At 45.4% G+C, this 16,109-nt stretch overlaps 2 protein-coding genes across 2 annotated transcripts; both read right to left on the minus strand.

The window, feature by feature from the left end:
* Positions 1 to 976: 976 nt before the first annotated feature.
* On the minus strand, positions 977 to 12,239 carry CMTM3 (CKLF like MARVEL transmembrane domain containing 3). The gene is made up of 5 exons (XM_065028478.1): positions 12,031 to 12,239; positions 6,369 to 6,524; positions 4,084 to 4,179; positions 3,104 to 3,221; positions 977 to 2,874 (listed from the first exon to the last, which is right to left on the minus strand). Exons 1-5 carry the CDS (start codon positions 12,139 to 12,141, stop codon positions 2,846 to 2,848), a joined length of 510 nt encoding a protein of 169 aa, XP_064884550.1. The 5' UTR covers positions 12,142 to 12,239; the 3' UTR covers positions 977 to 2,845.
* A 726-nt stretch (positions 12,240 to 12,965) lies between these two features.
* Positions 12,966 to 16,109, minus strand: LOC106146007 (chemokine-like factor). The gene is made up of 4 exons (XM_065028480.1): positions 15,929 to 16,109; positions 15,689 to 15,847; positions 15,024 to 15,119; positions 12,966 to 13,334 (listed from the first exon to the last, which is right to left on the minus strand). The coding sequence occupies exons 1-4, from the start codon at positions 15,986 to 15,988 to the stop codon at positions 13,230 to 13,232; spliced, it is 420 nt and encodes a 139-aa protein (XP_064884552.1). The 5' UTR covers positions 15,989 to 16,109; the 3' UTR covers positions 12,966 to 13,229.

The raw sequence follows: 16,109 nt of genomic DNA on the forward strand, positions 1-16,109 counted from the left end.
CATATTGGCCTGTACACGTTTTGGAAATGGTTTCTCTTTGGAACAAGAATGTATTGTGATTGGAAAGAGATGTTTGATTATGACCCTGCTGGTACACTGAAATAAGAACTGCAGTGCAGCCTCAATATTCATTAAGCTTGTGTCACGGGTCCTGAATTGCAGAGGAACCGGTGCTCCCACTACTTGGGTCTTGGCAGTTGAGGAAAAACCAGCAAACAAACAAAAAATGCCAAAAAACCCCCCAAGCAGACTTTTCCTCCTCCCTACAGCAGCCTCTGAGCTTAGTGCAATATTACTGGCAGCACCCCCGTCTTCCCAATCACAATTGGCTTTAATGCATTTATTTTTAATTGGATTCTCTTTCCTGAAATGATACTCATAAAATACAAAAGTGTATTTTATTTCAATCATGGGAACATATCTTTTCAAATAAAAAGCTGGAATCTTACCAAAGCGCTTGACCCTGGGAGCAAACTGCTTAGAAATAAATGAAATCATCAAGTACTTGAATGCTAAGTCACGAAATTCTCTGGACAGGTGATTCACTGCATGCCTGCTAAAGTAGTCCTGAAGCTGCTAATGAGCAATATTGTTTGCCTCTTCTGTTGATTTTAGGAGTATTCCAATGTGAAAAAAAGCTACTAGAAAACCTTAGCAGATTTTAGGTTGTAACAGGTCTGTGAAGGGTAAACCCAAGGGGGTTGTTGTTTACAGTGTTATTGGTTGCCAAGTAAGAGCACTGAATCTCCCATGTCTGCCAAAGACGCTAAAACTGATCCTTGGTTAAATTCTTTCATGCTTAAGGATGAAGTTTCTCCCTGCAGGACGCGTAGGTGTGAGGATGGGTCTCCAGTGCTGCCTTTGTGCTGTCATCGCCCCCAAAGCACCCAATGGGTTTTCTTGAAACACCGTTAATCTCGCTGGTCAGAGGCAAGGCAGTAAAACCAGGTCTTAATTAAGTAAAGGCACCAAACACTTCTATTAAAAGAGGTTTAATCCAGCATGGTTTCTGAATATTAACCATGTACTAGTTTCCAGCTGTGACATGCAGTAAATTTTTTAATTAAAAAAAGAGAAATACAAAACAATTGAATATAAAAACGAGCCCAGGTCCCCTGAAGTCACAGTACATGCCAGTAAAATATGACAATAGAAAAGAAAGAAATGTGGAGTTTCATACAGGAGAAGGTCCAAAGAGCCCTTTCTCTTAAAAGCAAAGATTATTTGTCACATTTGGAAGCAACCGTTTGTTTTGCTTTTGCTTCAGTGGTCTGGGAACAGGAGATCAGGAGCTGCCTGTCGGACAACGCCGGGTCTGGGCAGCACCTTCAGCTCCCGCGCTGCCGGGTGCCGCGTCTGTGCCGCCAGCCAGCTGCCGGCAGGACTGCGCACCCGGCTGCTCATTGTGCTCCAAAGGAAATCTGCCTTTATTGCTTTATCCCTGGTTTTCATTTCCCGGTAGTACCATCTGCTCTCATATCAATTATTTTTAAGGCCACCTGTTCTGGTATTATATTAGGGTTTTTTTTAAATGTATACAGGTTTCATTGGAATAGGCTGATCTGATGCCATATCTAAGGAGCGAGACGTGCTTTTTCCAAGCACTGTGTATTTATAGGGGGATGCAAGTATTGCAGGGCAGGTTGTGCTGCTCATTAAAACACCTTGTGAATGCTGGAGGCTTTTCTCACAGAATAGAAAACTATGAGATAAATCATGTCCTTTCTGTGGAAAAAACCAAACCAACCAACCAAAACCCACACACACCAAGAAAAGGGGTTTGGGCAAATGAATTTCATTGCAGACATTTCTTAGTCTGGAGGTTGTTTTTTTGTTGCGTGTTGTTTGGGTTTTATTTCTCCTTTTCGCAGTGGGAACAACGTATTGCCCTCCTGGGGCCTGTGTATCCCGAGTTTTACAGAACAGTTGTCTGTTTTGCAAACCCAGCGGACTAAGTCCAGTGCTACTTCTCATGGGAGGACCAGTGTTCACAACACAGTGCGTGGTATCAGACGGTGACGTCTTGCACACAAAAGTTTGCAGGCAGATGGTGGTGGATGGTATTTGACAAGCCTTCCTTACCTGGACGTGCCAACACCTACAAGGGCTTTCACACAAGTGGTAAGAAGGATGCCTCGTCTGTTCTACCTCCTATCTGCGGTGAAATTGCAGAAGATGTGGTGTGACCCCATCCAAGCAGCTTATAAAAGTGATATGGAATGTCTGGTGAGCCGGTGGCAAAACTCTGCTTTGAGGTTTGTTCTTGCTGCAGATTTACAGTTGTCGCTTTTCTTGTCGCAGACAGGCAGTAGATAGAAATGTATTGAAACCAACATGTTAACGATAATCTATGCCTTCAGTGCTTGAGACAGTGGAATATTCAGATTTCAGATAGAGACATAATGTTAGTTAAGAAAGAAAAATACAAATAAAGTAGAGGCATTCTCAGCCTTTCTTCTTTGGCACAGCAAGAAGTATAAAAGCTATAAGTGTTAAAGATTTGGAATTAAGAAATCACATTAAAAGCACCACCTATACATTTAAAATACTGTGTTCCCATTTACTCAGTACATCGTAGTGCTGAGTAAGGAGGGGCAGTGGAGAATTGAGATGTGCTGTTTGGATACAGATGTCTGGTGGGTTGAAAATCCGTAGTTCTGAAGGAGCGTCTAATGGCATTGGGAATAGTCTCCTTTTCCACATCTGTGCTTTGGTGATTCCTTAAACAGGGTGGTGGAAAGAGGATACCGAGGCTGAAGTAAGGGAGATATTTCAATTGGCAGTGCACTCAGCTGAGGAAAGTGCTTGATCATCTTCCCTTCGCGCTTGGTTGGTGTTTGGTTCTTCAGTCCGAGTCGGAATCTGAGTCTTCATCTGAAATGTAAAACAAAAAACAACAGTGAAAATGAAAACTGGAAATGTCCATGTATTTTAAGACTAAGCAGCTTCGTAATTCATCATAGTTGTGGCATACAAAATCAAGGTAGCAAAGAACAGAAACTGTTCTTACCGAGCCAGTGCTCTTGCTCCCTGAGAAGGGTGAAATGGAGAAGAAAATCTCACGTTACCTGCTCACATAACCAAAATGGAGAATTTTACCCACCTTCTGACTTGCGCCCTTCAGGGGAATCAGAACTGCCTTGCTTCAGAAAAGTAACCAGGTCATTGAAGGTTATGTAGAAATCAATGGCAAACACTATTGTGGCTATAAATCCAAACACCTAAAACGGCAAAATAATCATCTGTTACTGGTTTGCAAGGAGGCAGGTCCACTGCAGAGTGGATTCTGGGGTTACCTGTTCGGTGTTAAAGCAGCGGCAGCGGGGCAAGAACAGGCTGGTTTTCAGCCTGAGAACCAGGGTTAATGCTCCATGTCTAAATGGAGTGACAAAGATTAAAACTAGGTCTGTGTTTTGAGATTATGTATGACTTGGGATGGTTTGGTAATGGTTGCTGGCTAAGGCTACTAGGTATTGTTCTTCCCTGTCTTTTAAGATTATGCAGATTTTATTTATGTTACATACATTATTGATGCTTAGAGTCAAGTTACACAGGGACAGGTTGTATCTCATTTCTGAACACAGAATGCTGACGGCGAAGGCTCTCTCCCAGGTAGTCCATATACTGCAGGGTAAAAGGATACTGCTCTTATTTCAACCCATTCAGGTAGAATTAAGCAGTAGAGGCAGGAGGCTGAAATTACTTAATACAGACTGTCTTTAGTAGAAAGAGGTTTGATTTCTTTATTATTATTATTCCCTCCATTCAAGATCTCGATGTTCTTTGTAGGAACAGAGGAATTTATCTTCCCTGTACAGCCGGTGAAATTAAAAAGCAGAATAGGTGTCCCTAAGCAGTACAGCTAACACTGAGCAGCGCTGTCAGGATGAAAACAACTTTTGTTCAAAACCCATTCTTCTAAATAACCGACCACTTATCGCTTGCTTTAGGCAAATCTAATTCTCAGTGAGTTAATTGAAGAAACTTCTGCTACTTGCAATGGCTTCAAAATTGAATTGCTTCTAAAGTGTGTCCACACGCAGTTCACCAAAATACCTAAGTGGAAAGCTCACGTCTACTTACTCCTGCCGCTTTAGATGCTCCGTCACCGTATTTTGAGACAGCGGCAATCGAAATGGCAAAGTAAATAATGGCAGCAGTGACGCACCGCAAGAAATCCTGTAAAATAAGCAACGTTGCATCCTCAGATTAGTCACGTAATTCCAACATACAAATTCCTCTGAAAATGGTTTCAGAAATGACCACTAAAAACTTCTGTTGTTGCACTGGTGGCTCTGCCTGATGCTGGAGTGTGCCTACAGCCTGCTGTTTTGTAGCGGATGAATTGCTCATCTGGGAAATATTTTTAAATGTGAGATGACCAGAATGTTGGCATTAGCTTCTGTTCCTACAGATGTTAGTATAAATCCTACTCTTAACATGCGTGTGTCGGGCAGACCTTCAGGCTGAGAAGGGCTGTCTGTTGTGACACGGGGCTTGGAGCGCAGCAAGAGCTGATGGCAAACCATTGGAAATGCTGCCAAAGTCCCATCTTTAAGCAGAGCTGCAGTACCACAGGCTCCAGCTCCCCTGGGAACAGGCCTGTGCGGGGCAACAACGATGCTGAAGGGAGTGGAGCATCTCCCATGTGAGGAAAGGCTGAGGGAGCTGGGGCTCTGGAGCTGGACAAGAGGAGACTGAGGGGTGACCTCATTAATGTTCACAGATATACAAAGGGTGAGTGTCAGGAGGATGGAGCCAGGCTCTTCTCGGTGACAACCAATGATAGGACAAGGGGTAATGGGTTCAAACTGGAACACAAGAGGTTCCACTTAAATTTGAGAAGAAACTTCTTCTCAGTGAGGGTGGCAGAGCCTGGCCCAGGCTGCCCAGGGGGGTTGTGGAGTCTCCTTCTCTGCAGACATTCCAACCCGCCTGGACACCTTCCTGTGTAACCTCATCTGGGTGTTCCTGCTCCATGGGGGGATTGCACTGGATGAGCTTTCCAGGTCCCTTCCAATCCCTAAAATTCTGTGATTCTGCTTTCTGTACAGAAGGAGGCCTGTCTGTACCAAATCCTCATTTAGGAACTAGATACTTGGTTTAGCTTTAAAACTATGATTTTTTTTTTTACTCAGCATGTACACTCGTAACTCCGGCAGCTGAACACCCCCATTGCTGTCACTGGAACACGTGCTGCCGTGGCTGAGACTGCAACTCTGCAGGGCAGCGGCCGTGCCCGGTAACACCAGCAGGGATGTGCTGGAGCAACAGCGTCTCTGAACAGGCTGTTAAATAAAGAGCTGTGATTCCCAGGGCATATGTAAATCATGTGAGCTGGAATAATGGTATTTTGACCTCTGTTCACAATTAGATCTTCTGCCTTTTCAGAACAGATGGATGAATAAGATACTGTCTCAAAACACTAATCCTGTAAGAAACTTGACTCCTCTGAAATCAGGATGAGGTCAATTATCTGCATTCTGCGGCTGGAGTATATTATGGTAATGGACATAATAAACATACAAATGCCTTTTCTGTCTTAGTTCTGGAGTCAGATGCATGTAGAAAATGGGAAAACAATGGAACTGAAATTACCATCTGAAAACCATACACACTTTCATAGTCAAAGTCACTGTTTTTGTTTTATCCAGTGGCCTTGCTAATGTTTGTTTTTTTATACATTAAGAGCTGTAACTCAAATCTCACTTTTACAAACTATTGCACATTTGTGCCAAAAGATTGGATTAGCATTTTTTTTTAAGTACTGCTGGACAAATGCTCGGTTTACAATGTATGTCTGAAGCAACAGAGACATCCAGTGGCTGGTGTGCACTGGGCACCTGCAGCTGGAACAGCTGGTGGGTTCCCTCTGTGAATGCACCCGCGGAGCCTCCCCCTCCACAACAGTCTGTGTGTGTGTGTGTGTGTGTGTGTGTGTGTGTATGACTCTGCATCTCAACAGCGCTTACCTGGGAACTTTAAAACATTTTATAAAGTGTATGCATTACTATACAGCATGCCTCTGTTTCCCTGTTTGTAAGGATGGCAATATTAAGGAGACTCCAGCAATGGTCAGACTGACTTAGGCTGATGTTGCCTGCTTCTAATAAGCCATTTGTTTGGAATCAGGCATAAATTCTGTGCTCTAATAAAATCATGCATGGTGTCAGCACCAAGAAATTTATAGTCTGTAGTATAGCATAGCTTAAAGAGTGCTTTGAGACCTCTGAATGAGAGGCAATATGGGCAGGTTTCTAATAAGGAGGTGAAGCTGCTAACAGCCTGAACTCCCACATAGTCCCTTCTTTTACCCACGTTATACTGTACAATTACATCTGCGTTTTTACATTGCACATTTCACTTACCGCCAAAGGCCAGTAGAGTCCTTTAAACTTCTCATTAAGTTTGGAGGCATAGGCAAAAAACAGAAACAGTGCCAGCAGAAACTCTAGGAGTGGCGCCATCATGAAAGAGGCAGCTAGAGACGCTATGTAGCAGATAAAGATGATAAATGACAGCACCTAGAGTGAAGGGAAAACACCGGTTATTCGCATGGCAGAGCAGAGCCTCGGGCAGCTGCTCAGCTTTGAAGCGTTATTCTCCCTGTGTATTTGTGTCAGCGCTGCTGGTGATGGTGTATCTTGTTTCCTACTTGTTTTTTTTCCTTAGGCCAAATGAATTTTCTTGTTTAGCATGGAATGTATCTAAAGTAGTGGCGTTTATTTCAATGTGTGTGAAATCAGCTTTCCAGAGAGCTCGGTGGATTTGCACCTCCCCAGTCAGTAATTGCTCTGGCTTGTAAAGAGCTCTGGCAACAGAACTCTGAAAATAGAGCGGGGCACTGCCAGGCAAATGGAGCTTTAAGCTTTGAACTGTGATTGTTCTCCTTTGACATCCAAATCATTGCTCAGAGAGCCTCAGTAACGCAGCATTTATAATCTCAGAGTTGAAAGAAAAAAGTCTGATGGATAGAAAAGAGCTGAGACTTAATGATTCTGTGTTTTCTGGAAGTCTCCGGTTCTAGTTTTCCAGCTATTTTAGAGAGTAATAGGATAAATAACTCCCACAGATTTGTTTCATCTCCATGACATTTCCTACCTTTACAAAATAATAAAAATGGCATTTATTTTCCCATTCAATTAAAATACCTTTAGAATATAGTTTATGGCCCAAAACAGAAAATTTCACAATGGGAAAACGGCTAAGGAAAATGCATTTTCGCCTAAGCCAGGCCGTGCTCAAGTGCTGGGCTACTTCTGGACTTTCAGCTACTGTATTTGTATGTGAAAGTGGAAGGTGAGGGAACCATGAGGAAACTTAATTCTTCAATGGTGTACTGGGAGCTGGTCACCTGCAAGAAGAGGCTCCAGCCCTACTGCTTTACTGCCTCACGTGAACTGCTCACTGTTTTCCTCAAATTGGCTTAAAATTTAACAAGTAGCTCGCACCCTGAATGAAAGGTTTTCTGCAGGGGTGAGGATTGTGTGCCAGGTGACACCCGAGCTGCTCTTCCAGCCTTTCCCAGAGATGCTCTTGGGCAGCGTGGCAGTAGGTAGTTTGAGCACCGGATTACAAAGATGGTTTCAACTTGTAATTGGGACACTGAGGTTCTTTGAGACAAACATATGGCAACCTGAAAACAAACTCAAAAGCAACTTTCGGAATATAGCCTGACCCCTCTAAAGGCTCTCAAATGATCCACTGCACATCATACTTGTTCTGCACCTTTCTTCCTGAAGCTGTGTATTTAAACATGATTTCAGAGAAAGGTCAAGCAATGCGATCTTGCTCTTTTTTCTAACAGCTGTGTCTATGCCTAAAAAAAAAGGGCAGAGAGGAAGTTGTGAGGCTCAATGCAGTTGCAAGATCATTTCTAGCACTTTATGACTCAGAAAGCAATGCTGCTTCTCTGAGGAAAAGAAAATGTAGTGTTTTATCCATTTGTATTTACACAAGGGAGTTTCTTTTTCCTTTGGGATGACACCTTTGGCATGGAGAGCAGCCCCGAGTCTTGAGTTGTTCCTGCACCGCTGTTGAAAGGTTGGTGTGATTGTTGCCAGCTTCGCTGTGGAGGAATAAATACATGGATGTAGAAGCTCTAGTGCAGCAAAGAACAGAGCAGGATCCTTTCACAGTCTGGCAGTGGCAAGATTATAAAAAGTCCTGGCAAAACGAGAGGCCAATTCTTCCTTTAGCACCTTTTTTTTGTAAGAATGGGAATGCACATGAAAGAGATAGAGCTATTACATTTTACTTGTTCTTTTTTAAAGGAACTTCTTTGATATTGCATTTCAAAAAGTAACTTTCTCCCGTGTAATTATTACTTAATATTGTGTTGCTGGTCGTCTTAAATTGGCCAGGTGCTATGAAGTTATGCATCATCATATAAGCAGGGCTCATCCTGGACAAAGGCTTTGCACAGAGCAGCTCAAGTTTGTTCTGAAGCTCAGTTCAGAGAAGGCTGAAAAGACAGAATAAAGACAGGAAAAGAGGAGAAAAACACAATCGTTTCTACATCCTTTGTGTCGCTACAAACCTGACACAGCCTTATACAGGACAGCCTTACATATTCATACTATATTTTTGTTAAAAGAAAAGTAGCGCCAGTGCATAGTGGCTTCGCGGGATGCTAACAAAGTATTCACCAGGACAAACACAAAAGCTGGACTGAAATAGCCGGGCTGAGCAGCAGAATGTGTCACTGTGGGTCTTGTCTGGACAAGCTCTGGTGGCAGGTATGAGAGTGGCTGTTAAATGCTTCCAACACAGGACAGGAGGAACTGAAAAATGCATCTCTTAAGGGGGAAAAAGCACGGATGAGATGTTGACCTTCAAGATAGCAATTTGAGCATTTAGGAAAAAGAAGTAGCTGAAGAGGACTAGTATAGGGAGAAAATAGAGAAAAAATATTAACCTGGTAGATAGAGAATGGTGATTAGAAAGTGGAGGAGCAAGGCAGTGAAAATAAATAGGCTCAGGAGAGACAGCAAAGTTTATACATGTACTTGATGTTGCTCCTTCTTTGTGACTGTGTAGCTATCCCAGGTGGAATAAAAAATTAATAAGGCAGGAAGATCAAAAGGAAAAGGAGTGGGGAGGAACTTCCTTCTCTGAATGAAATTTGAGATTATAATTAAGCTTCTCGCAGTAATCAGCTTCATCACCAGCCTGACTTGCTCTAGAGGAAGCACCAGATTGCCCAGACCTGGAAGCCCACCGAGCAGTTCACATGCTGACCTGAACAATACACCCAAAGGCTGTGAAGATCCATACTACACGTGCAAATGTGTGTAAAGGTATTTTTACAAAGCGGCTACAGCAGTTTCGGTCAGTCTGCACAAAGCACCCCCCGGCGGCAGCGCTGCGCTCCTGCCCTGCAGCTGCGCGACACCAGCGCTGCCGCTGCCCGCACAGCGCAGGGACAGGCAGCTGTGTGAGCTGAGAGTCGGACGTGGACCGCTATAGTTTATGACAGCTGAACCGACCATTTGCCAGCCGCTTCTGGGCAAAACAAGACTTTTAATGAGGTTACTTCCACCAAGTACACAACCAGCACGGCCACTGGGCTGAGGGAATTTCCTAAAGCCAACTCCTCTTCCCTTTCTGCCACAGACTGAAAAAGAGAAGCATAGTCATCTGCCCCAGTCAAGATACGTCTGCAAGTTGCTGCTTTGCTTTGATGGCAATATGTTTTTCGGTATATGGTGGTTTGCCTTTTGAATATTGAAAAACTTTACTCAGCATTTGCTGTAGCTGAACAGAACCTCTGATGGACCTGCAGAGGTGCCAGGTTTTGCTCGACTTCAAGGATGGAGAAATAAAGTGCATTTCTCGTGACTTGCCAAGCCACTGAATAATAATGTGACAGGGGTATTCAGTAACAATTATAAGAACCCAATTTAGTTTCTAAACAAAAGACACTATTCAAAATCTGTATCCCATGAATATTATTTACATATATTTATGCAGGACCCAGGTCCACCCCCCATTAGTACTACGTCAAAGAGGAAAAATCAAACATTCAAGACAAGAAGTACAAAGCTAATGATGAAACACAGATTTAAACTGTGATAGATTTAGCTTGGACTCATCATCAGTTATTTGGCACTGCATTTCTCTAATTGTGTACAGACTGGATTTGTTCTGGGGTCTGCGTGTCTTCAAGGATCTCTTCTGGCAAAGCTGAGACAACTGGAGAGAAGCTACGGCTGCATCCCCTCTGCCAGGGACCGGCAGCCCCGGCACGCGGGGGCCTGCAAGGAGCAGAAGCTTCGCTGCAGCTCTGCCAGATGGGGTTTTAGGCTGCTTCAGCCAGCCAAACCCTCGGGAAGCCCCGAATGGCCTTACGAAGGATAAATCCCTGTTTGTCAAGACACAACAGCTTTTATTCCTCTGAGGAGGTACAGTCAGCACTTCTCTATGACAACAAAAGGGTGAGTCTGATCCCATGACCAAAACAGTATTCCTCAAATATGTCATCATTCCGAGATGTTAAAAAGCCAGGCCCTCTGCAGGTCCTGATATACTGGCTGTAAGCTTCTATAGGAAATTCCAATATAGGTTACAGTATGTAACAAGAACGTGGGCCAAAGGAGCAAAGTGAATTGGGTTTGGTATCTTTTAAATGTGTGTTTTTGCAAACCACACATGCTGTATGGTTGGCACCTGGAATTTCTACATTTTTGGTGGAGCTAATAGAACCTCTGGCCTTCTGCTACCCAGCCCGAGGCCCGTGATCCCCACCACAGAAGTCATCCTCATCTCCTGAATGGATGGTTTTTCCTCTCAAAGGCAGGCTCCTATCTCCGGGCTGCTCCCCTTGCTCTCTGCCGCAGGGCAGTGCCCACAGCCTCAGACTCGCAGGCTGGTACAAAGTCGCTGCCTCCTCCTGCCAATTCCTTCCCTTCCTCTTGCTTGGATTTCCTCATTTCCCTCCGAACTAGCACAGTGGGCAGCCAGAGACACCTTACACATCAACACTGCTCCATGAACTTGACTGCTAGTTTGGGCTGTCCCAATATTTGATTACCTGCTGTCAAAATTCCAGCTAAAATTACAGAGAACTTAGTGTTTAACTTTCTCATTACTAGTGTGAATGATGTTGAAGGAATAATTTCTATCAACTATCTTCCTCTTGAATTTTGATTGTTGAAATACCTACCACCGATGGGGTAAGTTTTCTCTCTCCTACCAGGTGGGTACTCTTTCAGCTGTCAGGCTTTCAGCCTTTGTAGGTAAAATACCAGAAAGTGTTGCACCAAAAATCAAAGGCCTCTAATTACCACCAGCCCAGATCTCAGAACTGCAGTGTATTTCTGGGGGACCAATGTTTCCATCGCCAGACTAAGTTCGTTTCTAATGATTCTCATTTGGTACTTTCACAGTAAGCTCACTGGCTCCATAGCAGGAACAAGTGTGTCCCTCTGAGGGGACTTTTGGAGCGTTCAGGATAAAAACTGAGAGATCATGATGCCACATATAATGCCAAACGTTATAAATTAATGAGTAAGATCTGTCTTGACATCCTGAGGAGAAGCTCTCTTGTAAACCATGCGTGGCACTAGGAGATAATGCAAATCTGGTCAGGAGTGGTCACACTGCAAATAGGTTAAAATGAAATCAACCCCAGTTTGAACTGAAAAGGGGTTCCTGCTAAACGGGAACACACTGGAAGCTTAACGTGACAGATTTTTTTGTTTCCTACCGTGCTCTGCCTGAGCACAACCAACTAAACTTTCAGTCCCGAAGTTTCCCCCGTATTAGTGGGGCCGTTCCCCTGTTTTTCCCGTCGGTTGCGCTCTCGGCCACCATCACGCTGCAGTCAGACGAACGACACCGAGAAGGGTCTCTCAGCCTAGAAACGGGGTGAGCCCGCTCCCCTTCGCACCGCCCGTCTCTGGAGGGAACGGGCGCGTTACCGGGGGACACGCACGGAGCACCCGGGGGCTGCGGTCCGCCTCCCCTCCCCCCGCATCCGTCCGAGCCCCCACCCCGGGGTCCGCGCTTCCCGGCCGCCCCTGCCCTTACCGACTCGGCGAGGAGGAGCTGCCCCTTGCGGGAGCACAGGAACTCCCGGGGGGGCAGGAGCGAGCGCAGCCCGGGCGGCGGGGCGGCCCCCGCGGGCTCGGGCTCCTCCATGGCTGCGGGCGGGAGCGCTGGCGGGAGCGCTGGCGGATCGGGCGCTGTGCGGTGCTTGCTTTTTTTTTTTTGAAGGAGGGAAGCGGAAATCGTGACACTGCGGAAACGTGAAAAAAAGTTTCAGCATCCCCAAATCTGGGGGGTGGCGGCCGAGCGCTCGGGGCGGCTCCGCCGGGGCGCGTCCGCTGCCCCAGCCCGTTACTGCCGGGGTCCCGCTGGGTCCCGCAGGGCAGCGCGGCGCCGGGCAGCCCCCGGAGCGCCAGGCCGGCTCCGCTCCCGCTGCGGGGCCCGGCGGAGCCGGGGGGCAGCCGGCGGTGGCCGCTCCCGGTCGGGGGCCCCTTCCCTTGTTCACTTCGGTCCCTTGCCCGCATCAGCCTCGAAGCGCCGTTCCCCGCCGGGCTGCTCGCCGTGCCGCTCGGACACCCGGCGCAACCGACAGGGCACCGAGCCGCAGCGCTGGCTCCGAGCGGGGCAGCGGCCGTAGCAGCAGCGCTCACACACTTTGTCTGGCTTCTAACAATAACTTGATTTGATCTACTATGTGAATCGCACTGCAGTACAGTCGTGATTGCATTACAGTAGGGAGGCACCGCGGTTATTTCCAGCACTATTCTGAACATAAAAATGGGAATTCAGGGATCAAAATGCCTCGGCAATAACGTGTTCGCATGGCACGACACAGTCATCAGCCAGGAGGCTGATCTGTGGAGTGAGGAACACAATGAAGGGTGGAAAAAATAATAATAATAAAAAATCTGTTCCTACAGATGTTACTGGTACCTTAAATTTTTAAGTACACTTAATAAATAAATCATGCACTTAGACCATTTTTATTTTCTTTTTATTACAGAAAGACAACAATAATGAAATTAATTTTCCAACAGCTAAAAATGTATTTAAGTTTAGAAAAACAAGGTAGTTTTCTGTGAGGCTTACACTGGTGAAATTGTAACACTGAAACTACATTTGTAAATGCAAGAAAACTTATGAATGACACTTCCAAAAATGTACATAAATGCACAAGAAATTCAAGGAGAACAGTAGAACAATAATCAATGGAGAAATAATTCTTTGGCTAAAATGTAAATTTATTTCGCAGGAGTATTACTTCCTCTTGGTTCACCAAAGCTAATCTTCTGGAAAAGAATAACCGCGTCGAGAACACAGAGAACAAGCAATACAAGACCAAATACCTATAAAAATAACAATAATGTTAGTTCCTCCATAGGATCTCTATCTTTTACTGTAGCGACTCATCTATCGTTCCTCAAAGAAGCAGTAAACATATTTTCCTAAGTTGGTTCTGGCCTTCTAAATATGTGTGATGTGAGACAGCTGATAAATTCAATAATATCTGTATTTAAATCCCATCAGCCTTTCACAGAGCAGTGTACACCCTGGCTTTGTTTCATGTTTGTCTGAAGCCTTGGAGATGATGTGTTCTCCTTGCAACCTGAGCTAATTAATGCTGCATTATGCCAGACAATGCTTTCATCCTAAATGAAGACCCTCCTGTCTCTTTAGGGACTGCCTAATTAATAGTACTGCCTCAGAAAAAAGGCAGCATTTGTAGAAACAAGCCGAGCGAGAAAAACACAGTGCTCCTCTCCTCTGAAGCTCTGAACAGAAAACATGCTCCAAAGTGAAGAAAAGGTATGTTAAGTATTTAAAAAACATACAACTTCAGGCAGGCAACAGGAAAAACGTGTTTGCAGAACAGCACCTGCGATAACTGGCTCAGCTCTCGCCCTTCAGCCCGGTCCCACATGCATGCAATTTTTTGGGTGCAAGCATGTACTCAAATGGAATTGTCTCATCAGCAGGAGTGAGGCTGCGGCAGCGGCTCAGGAGAGCGCGGTCCAGGCGCTCTGTGCCCCGGGACAACAGGCCTGGGGCAACTCTGGTTCTCCCAACTTTGAAGATCTCCCACGTTCTGCCCAAACTTGTTTTCCAAGCTACGTACTTAGTCTCCTGCATCCAACCTTGATTTCTATTTAATTCACGACAGAGAATGTAAATTATATTCTAGCATAGCCAGTCACTTCATCAGAAAGTCTCCTTTTTGCTGAGGTTGTCATTGCCAGCACCAGCAAACACAACAGCTCTGCACCTCCCGGGCTCTGCTCCTGTGGCAAGTTCTGTGTTTCTTTGGATTTGTCATCACATTTTAGCTTATCTTGTATTTCAGAAGCCTGGAATACTTTCAAAACTGAGTTCCTCCCCGCCTTATGGTTTACTAATATTAGTTATATGACTTTTAATTTGAATTTAAAATGACAGTTGCTTAGATTACTAAACTGGTTTGATCTTAAGTACACAAAAACCTTTATATTCATGGTATGAAAAAAAACCCCTCTTTAACTGTCATAATTTGTCAGTTTGTGTCCAAAAAAATGATATATATGTCAGGAGGGAAGTACCAACACATTTGTTGAAAAAGTTTCATCTCCATTTAGCAGAATCACAGGCATTTCTTCTTAAATACTGTCACCAAACTAGATAGTCCTGAAAGAACTATGGATTATCCCACCTGGGATTTCAACCTATGGAAGCAAATGCAGGTTAGTTAAATGAGTTAAACTCCAGGCGCTTCCACTGTTGCTACTTCTCCATAGCAATTCCAAAGTCTACCAATAACTTTAAATTACTAGTGATTTGAGTTTTGCTTGTTTGTTTTTTAGTGAGATACAGTGAACGTGTATTCACTTTTGTTTGTGACTGCTGAGTATGTTCTTCCATGACAAGAGTTATTTTCATGTGTTGTGAGAGTTATTTTCATTATAAGAGTTATTTTCATGGTCTTACCACAATGTGAGCACACCAAGAGGTTCAAATCACCTGTACTTTAAGAAATGAAATTCGTTCATAATGTTCCTACTTACTCCTCCAGTCAGTGTCCCTTTGTTGGTCTTGACTGTTACGGCAAACATGCACACAACGAGGAGGAACAATGCGGCAATCACCGAGTTGAACAAATCCTGAAACAGCCGAGCGAAGCAAAGTATTTATTCTGAAATACAAGCCTGGAGAAGAATGTGAACAGCTCCCAATATTGTGTGAATCGCTAAAATTTGCTGGTTTGCTATGAAAGTGGAATTTCACTAATATCCACGCAGGATGGATAGTGACACCCAGTGGTCTGATGTTAAAGAGAGCGTTTGTGATAAAACTTCCTCATTTTATATTTTCTTTTTCCAGTCAAATTTGTGCAGCTTGGCTACGCTTGGTACACTAAAGCAGGAAATAACTTCTTGAAAAGGGAGGTAAGAGGAGAACTCGTTAATATTTGAGTGAATGCGTGTGTTTAATTTCTGATGAGAAAGATGAAAAGCGCAGTTTGATGGAGTTACGCAAATGCTGCTCCTCACGGGAGGGGCTGTTAGGGACACAAGCCGAAACCGATGCAGAAGTACGCTCTCTGTTCGGAAAAACTGGCTCAAAAAAATGCAATACTGTGTTTTTTCTTTGCAGAAACAGCCAAACCGACTGGCAACGACCCCTCTGAACAGAAACCGGGTGACATCCCGTCACTGGGGCGCATACTCACGGCCAGGGGCCAGCACAGCCAGCTCAGCTTCTTGTCCAGCTGCAGCAGGTACAGCACGAAGAACAGCGCGGTGACCGTCACCTCCATGGCGGCCAGCGCCGAGTACGCCTCGTGTGCGCGGGAGGCCACGAAGCACAGGAACGTTACAAACGCCACCACCTGCGGGACAGACACGGCGGAACGGGGTCAGCGCCGCCCCCGCCCGCCCGCCCGGGCCGCCCCGCTGCCCCCAGGCCGCACCGTGCGGGCGATCTTCACGGCGCCCCGCGCCGAGCTGGCGAAGCCGCTGTCCAGCGCCATGGCCGGCCCGGGCGCCCCCGCTCCCCTCAGCCGGCGCTGGGACCGGACCGGCTCGGCCCCGCCGCAACGGCCGCGGCCCCTCCCCGGCAGCGGAAGCGCGGGCGCAGCGGCCGGACGTGGG

This window comes from Columba livia, chromosome 13 (genome assembly GCF_036013475.1).
Source record: "Columba livia isolate bColLiv1 breed racing homer chromosome 13, bColLiv1.pat.W.v2, whole genome shotgun sequence".
NCBI lineage: Eukaryota > Metazoa > Chordata > Aves > Columbiformes > Columbidae > Columba > Columba livia.

Coding starts and splice junctions, on each gene's coding strand:
- CMTM3 (XM_065028478.1), bottom strand. CDS start 12,141: ATGGAGGAGCCCGAGCCCGCGGGGGCCGCCCCGCCGCCCGGGCTGCGC. Junction 6,525..12,030: donor AGCTCCTCCTCGCCGAGTCG/GTAAGGGCAGGG, acceptor CCTTCACTCTAG/GTGCTGTCATTTATCATCTT. Junction 4,180..6,368: donor GACTCTACTGGCCTTTGGCG/GTAAGTGAAATG, acceptor CTTATTTTACAG/GATTTCTTGCGGTGCGTCAC.
- LOC106146007 (XM_065028480.1), bottom strand. CDS start 15,988: ATGGCGCTGGACAGCGGCTTCGCCAGCTCGGCGCGGGGCGCCGTGAAG. Junction 15,120..15,688: donor GGCTGTGCTGGCCCCTGGCC/GTGAGTATGCGC, acceptor CGGCTGTTTCAG/GATTTGTTCAACTCGGTGAT. Junction 13,335..15,023: donor AAGGGACACTGACTGGAGGA/GTAAGTAGGAAC, acceptor TTATTTTTATAG/GTATTTGGTCTTGTATTGCT.